The sequence below is a fragment of the Vombatus ursinus genome, unplaced genomic scaffold, assembly GCF_900497805.2.
Source record: "Vombatus ursinus unplaced genomic scaffold, bare-nosed wombat genome assembly UNPS02014798.1, whole genome shotgun sequence".
Taxonomy (NCBI): domain Eukaryota; kingdom Metazoa; phylum Chordata; class Mammalia; order Diprotodontia; family Vombatidae; genus Vombatus; species Vombatus ursinus.
The window spans coordinates 8,683,522-8,697,677 of record NW_020954576.1 but is presented as its reverse complement, the minus strand read 5'-3'; the positions used below and the strand labels follow the sequence as shown (position 1 = coordinate 8,697,677).

Sequence of the window (14,156 nt, the reverse complement as noted above, 5' to 3'; positions counted from 1 at the left end):
ACTACTACTACTACTACTACTACTACTACTACTACTACTACTACTACAATGACTACTACTACTGAAAGACCTTTGACAAGGGACCAATGTCAGACTAGATTGTCCCTCATTATGCTGTAAGATCCTAAAGGAAACTCCTGGTCATCAAAGAGTAGAGGTTCTATGATTCATAAAAGAATGAGCTTTTGCATGAAAGCAAGCAGTTTGACACCATTAAACACATTCCACTATGTGTATCTGAGTGTATATATACACAAAAATACATACACACCCACCCACCCACACACACACACACACACACTGGAAAGACGCCCTAGATAATAATAGCTTGCATTTATGTAGTACCTTAGGGCATCTAGGTGGTGAAGTGGATTAGAGTGCCAAGTCAGGAAGACTCATTTTCCTGAGTTCATATCCAGCCTCAGACACTTACTAGCTATGTGACCCTGGGCAAGTGATTTAACCCTGTTTGTCTCAATTTCCTTATCTGTCAAATGAGCTGGAGAAGGAAATGGCAAACCACTCTAGTATCTTTGTCAAGAAAATTCCAAATGGGGTCACAAAGAGTCAGACATGACTGAAATGATTGAACAACAACAACATATAGTACTTAAAGATTTGCAAAGTGCTTTACATATTATTTCATTTTATTTTCTCAACAATCTTGTAAGATAGGTACTGTAATTATCTATATTTTAATGAAAACAGATTGATGGAAATGAAATTATTTGTTCAGGATCACAGAGCTAGCAAGGATCTGAGGCATGTCTTTCTGACTATAAGTCCAGTGCTCTCTCCACTACATTGTTAGTAGGAAATAGACAATGAGCTAGGTCCAGAATTTAATATTGGGAGGAGACTGGCCTGCATTACAATTGGGAAATATTATAACGTTCTCTATGATTCCAAACCTTTTGTTATCACACAAGGTCATCCTTTTTTTTAAACACTAATACTCCTTTAAAGAGGACATATGGAACATCCTGGTCTTGGAGAATGAAAATTACAACCCCAAAGGCAATAGAAAGATGTAGGATGAGCATAGATTGCACCATGATGACAATGGTAACTTGTATGAGAGAAGTGCTATCATAACCAAAACGCGAAAGACCAGAAAGGAAATTGGTTGGGCAGGTAGAAAGAGTGAGAGGCAGCAGATGGACAATACAAGTGGCAGGTGGGTACTCCTGAGATATTAAGAAAATGAAGAGTGCTTTTCTACCAATAGATTTTCTTTCTTTCTTTTTTTTTTTTTATTTGATTAGCCAATCGGGGTTAAGTGACTTGCCCCGGGTCACACAGTGTCTGAGGCCCGATTTGAACTCAGGTCCTCCTGACTCCACGGCCCGTGCTCTATCCACCAATAGATTTTCTATTTAGGATTAATGAAATGCAGGGAGATGAGTCACATGGACTGGAAAGGGTCACAATCTGTATCAGTTGAAAAGGTAGTTTCCCTGATGAAATCACAGCTCCATCAAAGTATCAAAACATCTCTCACTTAGTTTTGCAGGTAGAAGGTTTTGAATAAATGTTTGATCAATTGAATTATGTGATAACATAAAATAAACAATAAATATCATTATTATTTTCAGGGCCATTAAGATGCATAAGAACTTCTGAATGCCAACCTATAAAGCAACCTAAAATATATATTTTGTTTCTATTATTGCTCAGTTCAATTGAATAGATCTTTGTTAAATGTCTACAAGATACAAGGCACTGGGAATGCAAAGGCAAAACAAAAGAATCTGATCAAAAGGAGTTTACAATATATTAGAGAGACAAAACATATGCAAAAGTTAATAATAATGATGATGGTAATAACTATAATTAGTATTTAAACAGTGCTTTGAGGTTTGCAAAGTGCTTTCACAAATATTATCTCATTTGATTTCTACAACAATAATGTGGGGTAGGTGCTATTATTAACCCCATTTTACAGATAAGGAAACTGAGGCATAGAGAAGTTAGATGACTTATCCAGGGTCACACAGGTAGTGTCTGAGGCTGGATTTGAATTCAGATCTTGACTACAAATCCATCCCTCTATCTATTGTACCATCTACCTGCCTCAAATAATAAAACATCTATAGAGTAATACAAAGCAATTTTAAGAGGGTTTGAGCTCTGACAATGGGGGTATCAGTAAAGGACTATGTAGGAAGTGGCATATGAGCAGAGTTCTGAAAAAACCTCAGGAAATACTGATATAAGTTAAGAATAAAAGTTATTTTAAAAAATAGCAGTGATCTCAGCATTGACAATAGTAACTATTAAGAGCACATATTCATTCTCATCACTTTTTTCAGGGCTGGTGCTAGATGAGGTGACTAGACAGCTCATTGGGCTTGGGATCAGGAAGAACTAAGTTCAAATACAGCCACAGGCACAGGGTTTGTCATTTAGCCTTGCTTTGCCTCAGGTTCCTCAATTGAAAAATGGGGACATACTTGGTTTGTAGGGATTCGTAAGGAGAAGTACCACTGATAGCAAGACTTCTTTACTTGCTCCATTCAGGAAGCTCGACATTTTGCACAAAAGATAAAGGAGTTTCTCTTTACGAGAAAATTTGGCGAATACGTCTTAGAATCTATTTCAGAGAAGTAAAAGTATTTCCCACACAACCTCTATTACTTTTCCTCTCAAAACATCCCTCTCAGCAATATTAACACGAGCATTTATTTTTTCCCCTTTTTTGAATTTATTTAGTATTTTATTTCCCCCAGTTACATGTAAAAAAACAATTTCTAACATTCATTTTTAAAACTTTGAGTTCCAAATTCTCTCCCTTCCTCCCTCCTCTGCCTCCTCTTGCTCTTCCTCCCTCTTCCCCCTACCAATTGAGAAGGCAAGCAATTCAATATAGGTTACATATTAACATGATCATTTAAAATATCACAATAATGTCTAGTGAATGTAAACACCAAATGGTGGGAATCCTAAAAGTGTCACTGTGTACTGTGGTATCATAGATGTCACAAAGCCGGCATATAAATCTGTGTTAAAGAGTTTCAGTTTGAGTCTTTAAGGAGTTCATAGTAATACAAGCTAGCATTTATATATGACTAAAGGTTTACAAAGTACTTTATAAATATTTTCTCACTTTATACTCACAATGACCCTGCAAGGTAGGTACTATTATTATATCTCCCTTTTACAGATAAGGAAACTGAGACAGGAAGCAGTCACACAGCTAGGAAGCACCTGAGGCAAGATCTCAAGTCTTCCTGACTCCAGGTCCAGTGATCTATCTATTGTGCTGCCTAGCTGTCACAATTAAAGAGGGTTAATTCACCTCAATTTAGGTAATGCTGTTACTGAGGGAGAGCAGAGAATCACAGTTGCACATGGTCTGAGTTGTAGGGTATGTATGATAGCACTAATACATATCTCAATTCAATGTGTTTTTTTCCCCTATGGCACAACTTAGTATAAAAAGATAATCAGTCTACTAAAAATAGCTAATAATGACCTATCTGGTAACAATGAAAACTTCAAAGAAAACAAGTTATGAACAAAAATTTCTTTCATTTTTTCGCCAGCTAAAGTTTTCTTGAGAATAGATTCTTCTAATTCAGGGTTCAAGGTTTCTCATATATGTAGCTCTTTAGAATTTCACTGTTGGCTTCAGAAGTTAGTCTGAAGAAAAATTTATTGGTATTCTATGTGTTGATGGTGTGCTAAAAGTAATGATACTGGGTTCTCTTGAAAGAGCAAAAATGATATTGTGATGAAGGAAGAAATTGATGAATGATATAAAGATCTATCAGTCCCCTTTGGTATAACAACTGAATTAGGTATTAAAATGTTAAAAAAAATTGTCTAAATTAAAAATCCCCAATTAAACCCTAAATAGGAAATCTTTAAAAAATTAAAGGTGAGATTAATAAAATTGAGTATAAGAAAGCCATTGAATTAGTAAATAAAACTAGGAGTTATTTTTATTTTTAAAAAATCAAAAAAATAGATAAACCATTGGTTAATATGATTCAAAAAAGAGAAAAGAAAATCAAATCACTAGTATTAAAAATGAAAAGGGTAGGGGCAGTTAGGTGGTGCAGTAGATAGAGCACTGGTTCTGGAGTCAGGACGACTTGCGTTCAAATCCAACCTCACACAAAGAACACTCACTAGCTGTGTGACTCTGGGCAAGTCATTTAACCCCAATTGTCTCACTAAAAAAAAAAATGAAAAAGGTGAATATTCAATTAATGAAGATGAAATTAAAGCAATTATAAGGAGTTATTTTGCCCAATTATATGTCAATAAATTGATCAATATAAGTGAAATGGAATGATGGTGATGGAGTACTATTGAACTATAAGAAATGATGAGCTAATTGATTTTAGAAAAATACAAAAAGACTTGTATGAAATAATGAAGAGTGAAAATGAGCAGAACCAAGAGAATGCTATATACAATAACAGCAATATTGTTCTAAGAACAACTTTGAATGACTAAGTAACTTTAAGTATTATAAATACTCAGATCAGCAACAAGGGACCTGTGAAGGAAGATGCTATCCATATCTGAGAAAAAACCGATACATAGATATATAGCATGATTTTACATATATGCACATGTTTGTATCTAAAGGTAACTTTCTCTAGGGCAGGGGAAAAAGGGAAGGAGAAAAAATAAAAACTGCAGAGCAGAGAACAAAAGAAAACTTAGAAGGAAGGACAGAAAAGCAGGGTAGCTTTGAAAATGATGTGTAGTATTTATTATATAATTAAAAAAGTAAACAGTGTGAAATGGAAATTCATGGTTTTATATTGGATCCTTATTTAATGTTGTGCTGTGTATATGGAAATATTCTTCTTTTGTCTTCTTGTATTTAAGTTCAAAATGAATAACAAAAAAGGAAAAATATTGTGCCATCTTTGTTATTGTACTAGAGAATGCTGGCTCCCATCTTTAGTAAAACTGGCTAGCCCAGCTCTAACATAATTTATCCTTCATCATCAATTGGTGTCCAAAAACCACTTCAGGCAATTTGTCCTTATCTCTCAGCAGTAGCTTATTTCTTTAGTTACAGAGAGACCAGCCTGTTTGATAGTTTTTGGAGCTAATAAAAGGAGAAGGTCTTAATTTGCCTCTAACTTTCCCTCTTGGCTAAAAAGGTTCCATCTTTTTTCCTAGCTCCTGGTTAAAACTTTCTCCTTTCAGCACAAAGGATTCATCTGCTCAGCTGACTCTCTGGATCTTTTTCTGTAATGAAAATAAGACATGAAGGAAGACTTGGGATTACTTTCCCTTTATTTCTGAGAGCTTCAAACCTAATATTTAGAGTTCTTCAGATTGGTCACTTTTTTTTTAAATGTTGTTTTTGTTTCAGTGGAAAGAGCATTGACTAAAGTCAGAGGTCTTTGGGTCCAAATCCCACCTCTGAAACTCATTACCTGTTGTTCTTGTATGATAATTTTGCCATCACTTATTAGTGATCCAAAGCATGTGTTCATTTTGGGGTACACTGGCTTGAAATCCAAATCAGGGGTTTACTCTCTCACAAATGATCCTCTTCCTCTCTCTTCCTCCCTCTCTCCCTCCCTCTCTCTCTCTCTCTCTCTCTCTCTCTCTCTCGCCACATGCTCCCTTTCTCTCCCATACTTCCCCCTCAGTCCTCACTTCATTTCCTTCCCCTCTCCTTTTCTTGTTCTCTTTGCTTATCACCTCCAGAATACTTTATTTCCCAGACATTTTGGAGCCATGCTTGCTCTTCGCATTTTCTTGTCTCCTTCCTTTTATTCCATAAAATTGTATTTAAACCAAACCTTTGACCTAGCTAAAGGCCTTTGCCTCCTGTGGGAAGCAGGAGCCACTTAGCTCCCTTAGAGAAACAGGGCCTGCAGCCTACAGTCTATCTCCCACATGGAGTAGAGTGCACTGGGGCTGTGCCTCATGGGGAGCAGGCCCCCTTGGGTACATCACCCCAATAAATGCCTTTCTTTAACTTGGAGACTGTCCAAGTGAATTCTTTCAGGACACTAGGACCCACACATCTATTCATCATTTCAGGTAGTACCCCAACATTCTTGGGGTCCACCGTGAACTCATCACCAATGGTTACAGAGGTCTAAGTGAATTCTTTCACACCTGAACCAACTCTCCCAACTCTAATCTCAACAATATCATTAAAATAGGTTTAAGGGTGAAACACAAGTACTATAGAAATGAAATATTTAGGGCTTATGCCCACGTATCACACTGCTGCCACCATAGCTTACACTCCAAGGTTTTCTTTAGGCATGTGATTTATAAGAACAAGGACTATCATATCATGTCTGCTTTTCTAATAATTCTTTATTAAGAAAACAGTACTTCTTCCCTAAAAGCAAACAAATTTATGAATGTAATGGAATGCTTCTGTGCCATAAGAAATAATGAAAGGGGTAACTTCAGAGAAACCTGAGAAGTCTTGTATGAATTGATGCAGAGCAAAGTGAGCAGAAGCATAAGAACAATTTATACAGTAACAAAAACATTGTAAAAACAATTTTGAAAGACCTAAGAACTCTAATCAATGCATGACTAACTATGATTCCAGAAGAAGAATGCTCACTGCCTGAAAAAGAGACAATGGACTCAGGATACAGAATGAGATATCTTTTTGGACATGGACAATGGGGGAATTTGTCTTGCGCATTTGTTACAAAGGTTTTCTTTCTTTCATTTTCTTTCTCTGTAGAGGAGGGGGTTTGAGAGAGAGAAATTAAATGCTTATTAATTTAAAAAGATAACAATTTTAAAATCAACATGTCAGTCAGAGCAAGGATTAAAAGAAATACAAACTCTTAAGTGCAGGTTTAGTATTCCTGTCAATATCTGTTATAAATCGTACTTATCTAAACATTCACTTTCCTTTGGACCCAGAAGAAGGCCATTATATTATTTTCCTGTTCTGCGTTGCTTTAGAATCTTTTTACAATGCCTGGTAAGGTCTGTTCTGATCTGTGCTACTCTGCTGGTTGTTGCTGTGCAAAGGAAAGGTAATAATTACTCCAAAGACACCTTCCTCTTACTCTGGGAACATGAACTAGTGTGAATTTCTTTCCATCACAGACAACCTTGACCTTTCTCCTCAACCTCAGACCCCCTGTACTTGTTATCTCTCCACTGTCTTTCTGAATTCCTTTTTCAAAATGGTGGCATTTTTCTCCCAGTTATCTAACTCACTCACCCAGAGTCTCTTTCTCTAAATGAATGGTTCCTTCATTTCATAACATGATTTCTTAAAGAAATTCCTTCTCCTGGAACCCTCCAAATATTTCAAACCATTAAAGAAAGCAAAACATGTTTTAAACAAGGCAATGCAGACTACTTTGTACCTTAAATGCATGCCTTTAAAGAAGTTGATGCTGGTAAGTAGCTCAGCGAGAATTACTGTCTTGTCTCATACCCTTCACTCAGATCTAATCTTTGATTCAGAGCTTATATGGAGGGGAAGAAGTGCTTCTCACCACTGATGACTGGGGTCTTTTGATCATATATTCTTTTTTTTAATGTTTTATTATTTTTATTTCTATTTTTTTTAGGCAATTGGGGTTAAGTGACTTGCCCAGGGTCACACAGCTAGTAAGTGTCAAGTGTTTGGTCTGAGGCCAGATTTGAACTCAGGTCCTCCTGACTTCAGGAGGGTGCTCTTTCCACTGCGCCACCTAGCTGCCCCTTGATCATATATGCTTGATAAATTGTTGCAATGAACTCAAAATGAGAAAACATCAAAGAAGTTTAGAAGCTGTTGTGTTTTGATAGCGCCAGAACAATTACATATATCTTGAGATGGAGAGAAAAAATATTTAAGTTCCTGCCTCACGAAAACTTCGTGGAAAGAAAACATTCCTGCTATAATGTGTATACATCCCAAAATACCAAATGTCAACAATGTTTTTGACATGATGTTTTTTCACCTTTCCTTGGTATTTTATAGGATTAAGCCAAGGTGAGTTGTGGGAAATCTGTGAAGTAGCCCCTGAGCCTGATTTTAGAACCTGAAGCAAAAGAGGGCAAGAACATCTTGTGGGAAAAAGAGAATTCTGATTCTCCACAGCTTAGGTTCTTTTCTTCCACTATTTCAAATTCCACCATTCATGCCCTTTTCATGCCTTTCCCTGATCTATGCTATTCCAAAAGAGAACTGAGATGAAGGGCAAGTTATGGCAAATTTGTCTTAGAAGGGGAGTTGAAATATGATCCTGTGAAATCATAGGATTATAGTTGTAGAGTTACAAGAGGTCTCATATGCCATCCAATCCACCCCTCCTCCCTCATTTTACAAACAGGGATACTTTGGCACAGAGAGTTTACATGACTTGCCCAGGGTCATAGATGTTGTAAGTATCGAAGGTAGGATCTGAACTCAGGTCCTCTGTCTCCACAGCAGTTATTCTGGATAAAGCACTGAACTTGGAATAAGAAAGTCCTAAATTTGAATTGGGACTGAGGTACTTATAAACTGTGTGACCTTGAGCAAATCACATAACCTCTTTCAACCTTTGGGATAATGATAGCACCAATTCACAGGGTCTTTGTGAAGATCATATCTATCTCTATATCTCTATATATCATATATATCTAAATCTATATATTGCTATATAAATATATCTTTATATATATAATTTTATAAAACTTAATAACCATTAACAAATCCAGAGTTTTCTTTCTCATACAATTTTTGTGAGGATCAAGTAAGATATGACATGTAAAACACTTTGCAAACCTTAAAGGGCTATATAAATTTTAATCATCATCATCATCATTATTTACCATTAACAAACCCAAAGATTTCTCTCTTATGCAGCCTAGGCAACAAACTCAAATGTTCCAACACCAAGGAGAAAATGGTTCATTCATCATCAATTCTTAAAAATGATTACCAGTTCTTATCCAGTCCCCTAAAAGCGTAAGATCACAGAAAGAGGTTGGATCATGAAGTCCTCCTTACCTGTATCTTTGTTTTAAAGACTGTTTCTCTGTGGATTTGCAAACATGTCCAGCGTAGTACAAAGGAAAGAATAAAAAGTTCCAGTTGGTGGCAAACCATGTCAGGGTAAAAGGGGCATCAAATTTCTTGAAGGTCAGCTTGGCAAGTTGTGTGGACCCTGCCCATGAGGAACAGATGCACAAAACCACTGCCACACCCCAGAAAAACTTCTTGAGCTGCTCTCTGGAGCATTTCCAACAGCAATGGCCGGCTCTCCCTCCAGCCTCCACACCAGCTGGCATTTGGGTTTCTGTTGGGGCTGGAGAGTCCCGAGGGCGCTCATCCCCTGGAAAGAAAAAAAAGGAGGGGAAGGTTAACAGTGATTCATAGATTGCACCTGAGGGCCTCTCTCAAGATTTTCTATCTCCACTACTGGCTGGGGGCTGGGCAATTGCCTGAAGCCAGAATTATTTTTTAAATGCAGTTTAAGAGGGTGCTGGTTAGGGCTCCCGTGAAAACAACAGAAGCACCTGGCCAATGGCACTCTGCAGTACTTAGGGAGAAGTAGAATACATATTCCTCTAGCTTCAGAACTCACACATTTAGCTATCAATGTGTTGACTCATGTACCTTCATGTATATGTTATTTAAGGGAGCTTCAATAAAGATCCACATTTTGCTTTATGCCTAAATAGCAAAAAAAAACACCCCAAAACAAAAACAAAAAAAACCAGTCATCCTTTTCAGTTGACCTAAAAAGTCTCCTATACAAACAGGTCCCCAGAAACTCCCCTCCCTGAATCTCTTCTTAAAAACCACAGTTTTATACAACCAGCTCAGTTTTATTATTTTTTTTGTGAGGCAACTGGGGGTTAGGTGATTTGCCCAGGGTCACACAGCTAGTAAGTGTCAAGTGTTTGGTCTGAGACCAGATTTGAACTCAGGTCCTCCTGACTCCAGGGCCAGTGCTCTATCCACTGTGCCACCTAGCTGCCCTCCAGTTTTTCTTTTTAGAGAAAAAGTCTTAACCTTTTTGTGTGTAATGTATCCCTTTGGCAGTCTGGGGAAACCTATGGACCCCTTTTTAGAATAATGTTTTTGAATTGATAAAATAAAATATTTTGTTGTTGTTAAGTTGTTTTCAGTTGTCTGACTTTGTGACCCCATTTGGGGTTTTCTTGGCAAAGATACTAGAGTGGTTTGATATTTCCTCCTCCAGCTCACTTTACAGAAGAGGAAACTGAGATAAGGAGGGTGAAGTGACTTGCCCAGAGTCACACAGCTAGTAAGTGTCTAAGGCCAGATTTAAACTCAGGGAGATGAATGTTCCTAACTCCAGGTCTGGCACTCTATCCCCTGTGCCACCTGACTGCCCCAAATAAAATATATAGGATTACAAATAAAACCTATTATATTGAAATAAAGGTGCAATTTTTCCCCATCCAAGTTCATAGACCCTCTGAAAACTATTCATGAAACCCTTGGGTTAAGAACTACTGTATACAGGGATTCTTGCCTCTAGGAATGAAGATAACCATTAATCCATGGGGCCAGGCTTGCTCCCAAAACTTGGCATTGATTTATGAGCTGCTCACTCAGGTCACAGGGAGGTGGAAACTTGAACAATTTCTCTATTATTACTTTTCATGCATGTTTATACGTGTGATCTGCAAGCTGGGGATTTAAATAGAGCTATTGCTTTATGCATGGTGGAATTCTTCATTCATCATATCTTCCAGTGTCCCAAATTAATAACCTAAGAATTGTCCTGGAAAAAGCTTTTCTTTCCCTCCCCCAAAATATCTATTCCATTGACAAAACCTGACATTTTAACCTCCACATCAATTCCTTTCTGACCTCTTTTTTCCACTCACACAGCTAACACTTTACTTCAGTTTCTCATCCTTTCTTGATGATTATTGCAACAGTTGTTTAATTGGCCTCCCCCTCCCCCCCAAGTCTCTCCCCACTCCAGTTCATCCTACACACTGCTGCCAAAGTGATTTTCCTTAAGTATACAGTCAACAATGTTAATTTCCCTACTCAGTAAACTCTAGTGGTTCCCCATTGCCTCTAGAACAAAATATAAAAATACTCCTGCTTAGCTTTACAGCTTGGCCACAAATGATATTTTCAGTCATATTTGATATCTCCCATCCCCTATCATAGAGCTAAATTGGCTTTCTCCCTATTCCTCACCCAGGATACTCCGTTTCAATACTTGGCAGAGAATCTGGCACATAGTAGGCACTTAATAAATGTTTACTCGTTAATTGATGACTCTTTGCCTTTACACTAGCCATCTCACATACCTAAAATGTACTTTCTTTTGCTGTCTGAGTTTTCTCTCTTTAAGATGCAATTCTAACACCATCTTCTTCATGAAGTATTTCCTGATTTGCTCATGTTATTGCCCTCCCTCACAAACTATTATGTATTCAACTACTTTGTATATATTTGAATTTATTTGTTTTTATGTCGTATGTATTTTTATATGTTGTTGTCTCTTCCCACTTGAATAGATACATACATACATATATATATATACATATATATATGCCTTGTAAGTAAGGATTATTTCATTCTTTGTGCTTGTATCATCTTTTATTCGTAGCGCTGTGGCTAGCAGGTAGCAGGCACTTTATCAGTGTTTATTGATTGATAGAATGAATTCAATTCAACAATCAATCATTAAATGTGTATTATATGCTACTCACTGTGCTAGGTGCTGAGAGTACAAAGGTTAAAAGATAATGAAATGGCCCCTCTCCTCAAGGAACTTATATTCTACTCAGAGAAAACCAAATGTACAAAAATAAGTCAATACAAAATATGTGCAAAATAAACACAAAATAAATTTGGGGAATTGGGAACATTAACAACTGGGAGAATCAAAAAGTACCTCTTGAGCTGAGCTTTGAAAAGTAACTAGGGATTGTTATAGGTGTCAAGACAACTTGGGCAAGTCATTTAGCCTTATCCTACCTCAGTTTCCTAAACTGTAAAATGGGGATAAATATGGCACCTATGTCCCAGGGTTGTTGTGAGGATGAAATGAGTTAATATTTGTAAATCACTTTGCTAACCTTAAAGCAAATGCTAGCTATTATTATAATATTCATATTCAAAACTTTGTGGAGTAGTTGAAAGAGCACTGGGTTCAAATTCTGATTTATCCACTTTAAGCCGGTGAAACCTTAGGCAAGTTATTTAACCTCTCTGGACTGGAATTTGCTCACCTGGAAAATGAACAGGTTTTACTTAATGAGTTCTAAGGTCCTATATTCACAGGTAAGTGGGATAGTGGATAGAGTGTTGGGTCTGAAGTTAGGAAGACTCATCTTCCTGAGTTCAAATCTGGCCTCAGACACTTATTAGCTATGTGATCTTGGGCAAATCACTTAACCCTGTTTATCTCAGTTTCCATATCTGTAAAATGAAGTAGAGAAGGAAATGGCAAATCACTTCAGCATCTTTGTTAAGAAAACCCCAAATGGGGTTACAGAGAGTTGGACATGACCAAAAAACAGCTAAACAAAAAAGATCCCATATGTATCAGATTTCATTGTATGGAATTGGCTCACTTGATGGGGGGCACTAGCTATATTCATACAAATACGGTAAGCATTCTACTTCTAGTAAAGCATCAAGTGAAAAACATAAGCATCAAAATTCAGTTTTACAAATCCTGTTTTCAGGATTACTTGCATTACTGTATTCTTTGTAGAGGGTTGATCAATTTCTTTGCTTGCAGGCTAAATGCCCTTCCAAATCCACCTGTTTAGCTTTAGGGAAGGGCTGAGAAAGAGCAGTATTGCGAACAATTCAGGTTGGCATTTCATACCAAACCGAGAAATGAACTGCCTATTGTAACATGGAGTAGATGATAGGCTAAGGAAACAATAAATTGCATTTTAGGTCCCCCTGAGTTATACCTTCACTGTATAGGATTTGTTCATTGCCTTGAAACAAATGACCAGATTCTAAGGCACAGCTACTTTCAGCTGTAAAGTTAAAATACAGTACAATTTATACATGAATTTTCTAATTTTGGATTATCCAGTCTCTACTCCCCTTGGTGTATATAAATAAAAGTGTTGTGATTTAGTTGGATTAAAAACAACTTTTGTTATTGTTGTGCATAGGGGAAAGTGGGTATTTTTACACTGCCAGTGTTGTTAAAAATCCATATCTGAGCCGTAACTGGAGGGAGCAAAAATCAATGTACAAATGAAAGAGTATTTTACGGTACAAGCATGTATAAGTACGCATTTTTGCTGAGCTTGAATAACTCTGTGGCTAGAGTAAGTGTGTTTCTTGGTTTAGTTGCCTTACATTTTAAGAAGTAAAATGCATGGACAATTTCTATTATGGTCTAATAAATTTATAAAAACAGAACTGATTGATTCTGTGGAGGCATCTAAATGAAGGCAATGGGCATTAAATAATTTAATTTGCTGTTACTAAAATGTTTGGATTGAAGAAGTTATTCACTAGTGTGCATTTTTCTGGACCATTTTGCCAAAAAGAAATATTAAAAATACACAAATGTGAAATGTAAAGGCATTCAAAGCTAAAATGAACACTCTATCCTTTTAAAATAATAATTAGTGGGTAGAATAGATACTCATGGAAAGAGTCAAAGGAAAACAAGCAAGTACAGCCCACCCCAAACCATCCTCCAGTGATAGAACTTAACTCTAGTCCTAGGTACTCATTATCAGATTTATAGATGAAAGGAAGTTGGAAGCAGTAACCAAAATTCTGGATGAGAAAATAGAAGTTTTGTTCAGTTGTGGATAGCACATCTTTGGAAGGATAATAACAAGTTGGAGAGCATCCAGGGGAGGGTGACCAGAATGTTAAAGGGCATGAAGATAATTTCATATTAGGAGCAGTCAAAGGAAAAGAAAAAAATGGGGATGTTTATCCTAGAGAACATGCCTTCAGGTCCAGGTGGGGAGATTATAGCTATCTTCATGTAATTGGTAGATATTAAAAAGAGGAGGATGTTAAAGAGATTTGGACTCAGTTTAATAGAAAACTATACTATAAATTATATTGTTGTTTGTCCTTCATTTTTAAAGAGGACCATGGCATCAGGAAGGTGATGCCATGACTTGCAAGAAAATTGAATTTAAGCAAGGCAGGGCTGTGCAAAGTCACCAGCCTCACTTTCTCCTCCAGAGCCATCTGGGCCCAGTGGCAAGATATAGATCAGGATGACTAG

General features: G+C 37.0%; 1 protein-coding gene across 3 annotated transcripts in view; it reads right to left on the bottom strand.

The window, feature by feature from the left end:
• Window positions 1-14,156, bottom strand: part of LOC114049970 (putative thiamine transporter SLC35F3) — a 527,549-nt gene that overhangs the window by 124,046 nt on the left and 389,347 nt on the right. For all 3 annotated transcript variants that reach the window (XM_027871462.1, XM_027871465.1, XM_027871464.1), the window contains exon 2: window positions 8,948-9,272. In XM_027871462.1, coding sequence (XP_027727263.1) covers window positions 8,948-9,272 — 325 coding nt within the window. The remainder of the gene's footprint in view (window positions 1-8,947; window positions 9,273-14,156) is intronic.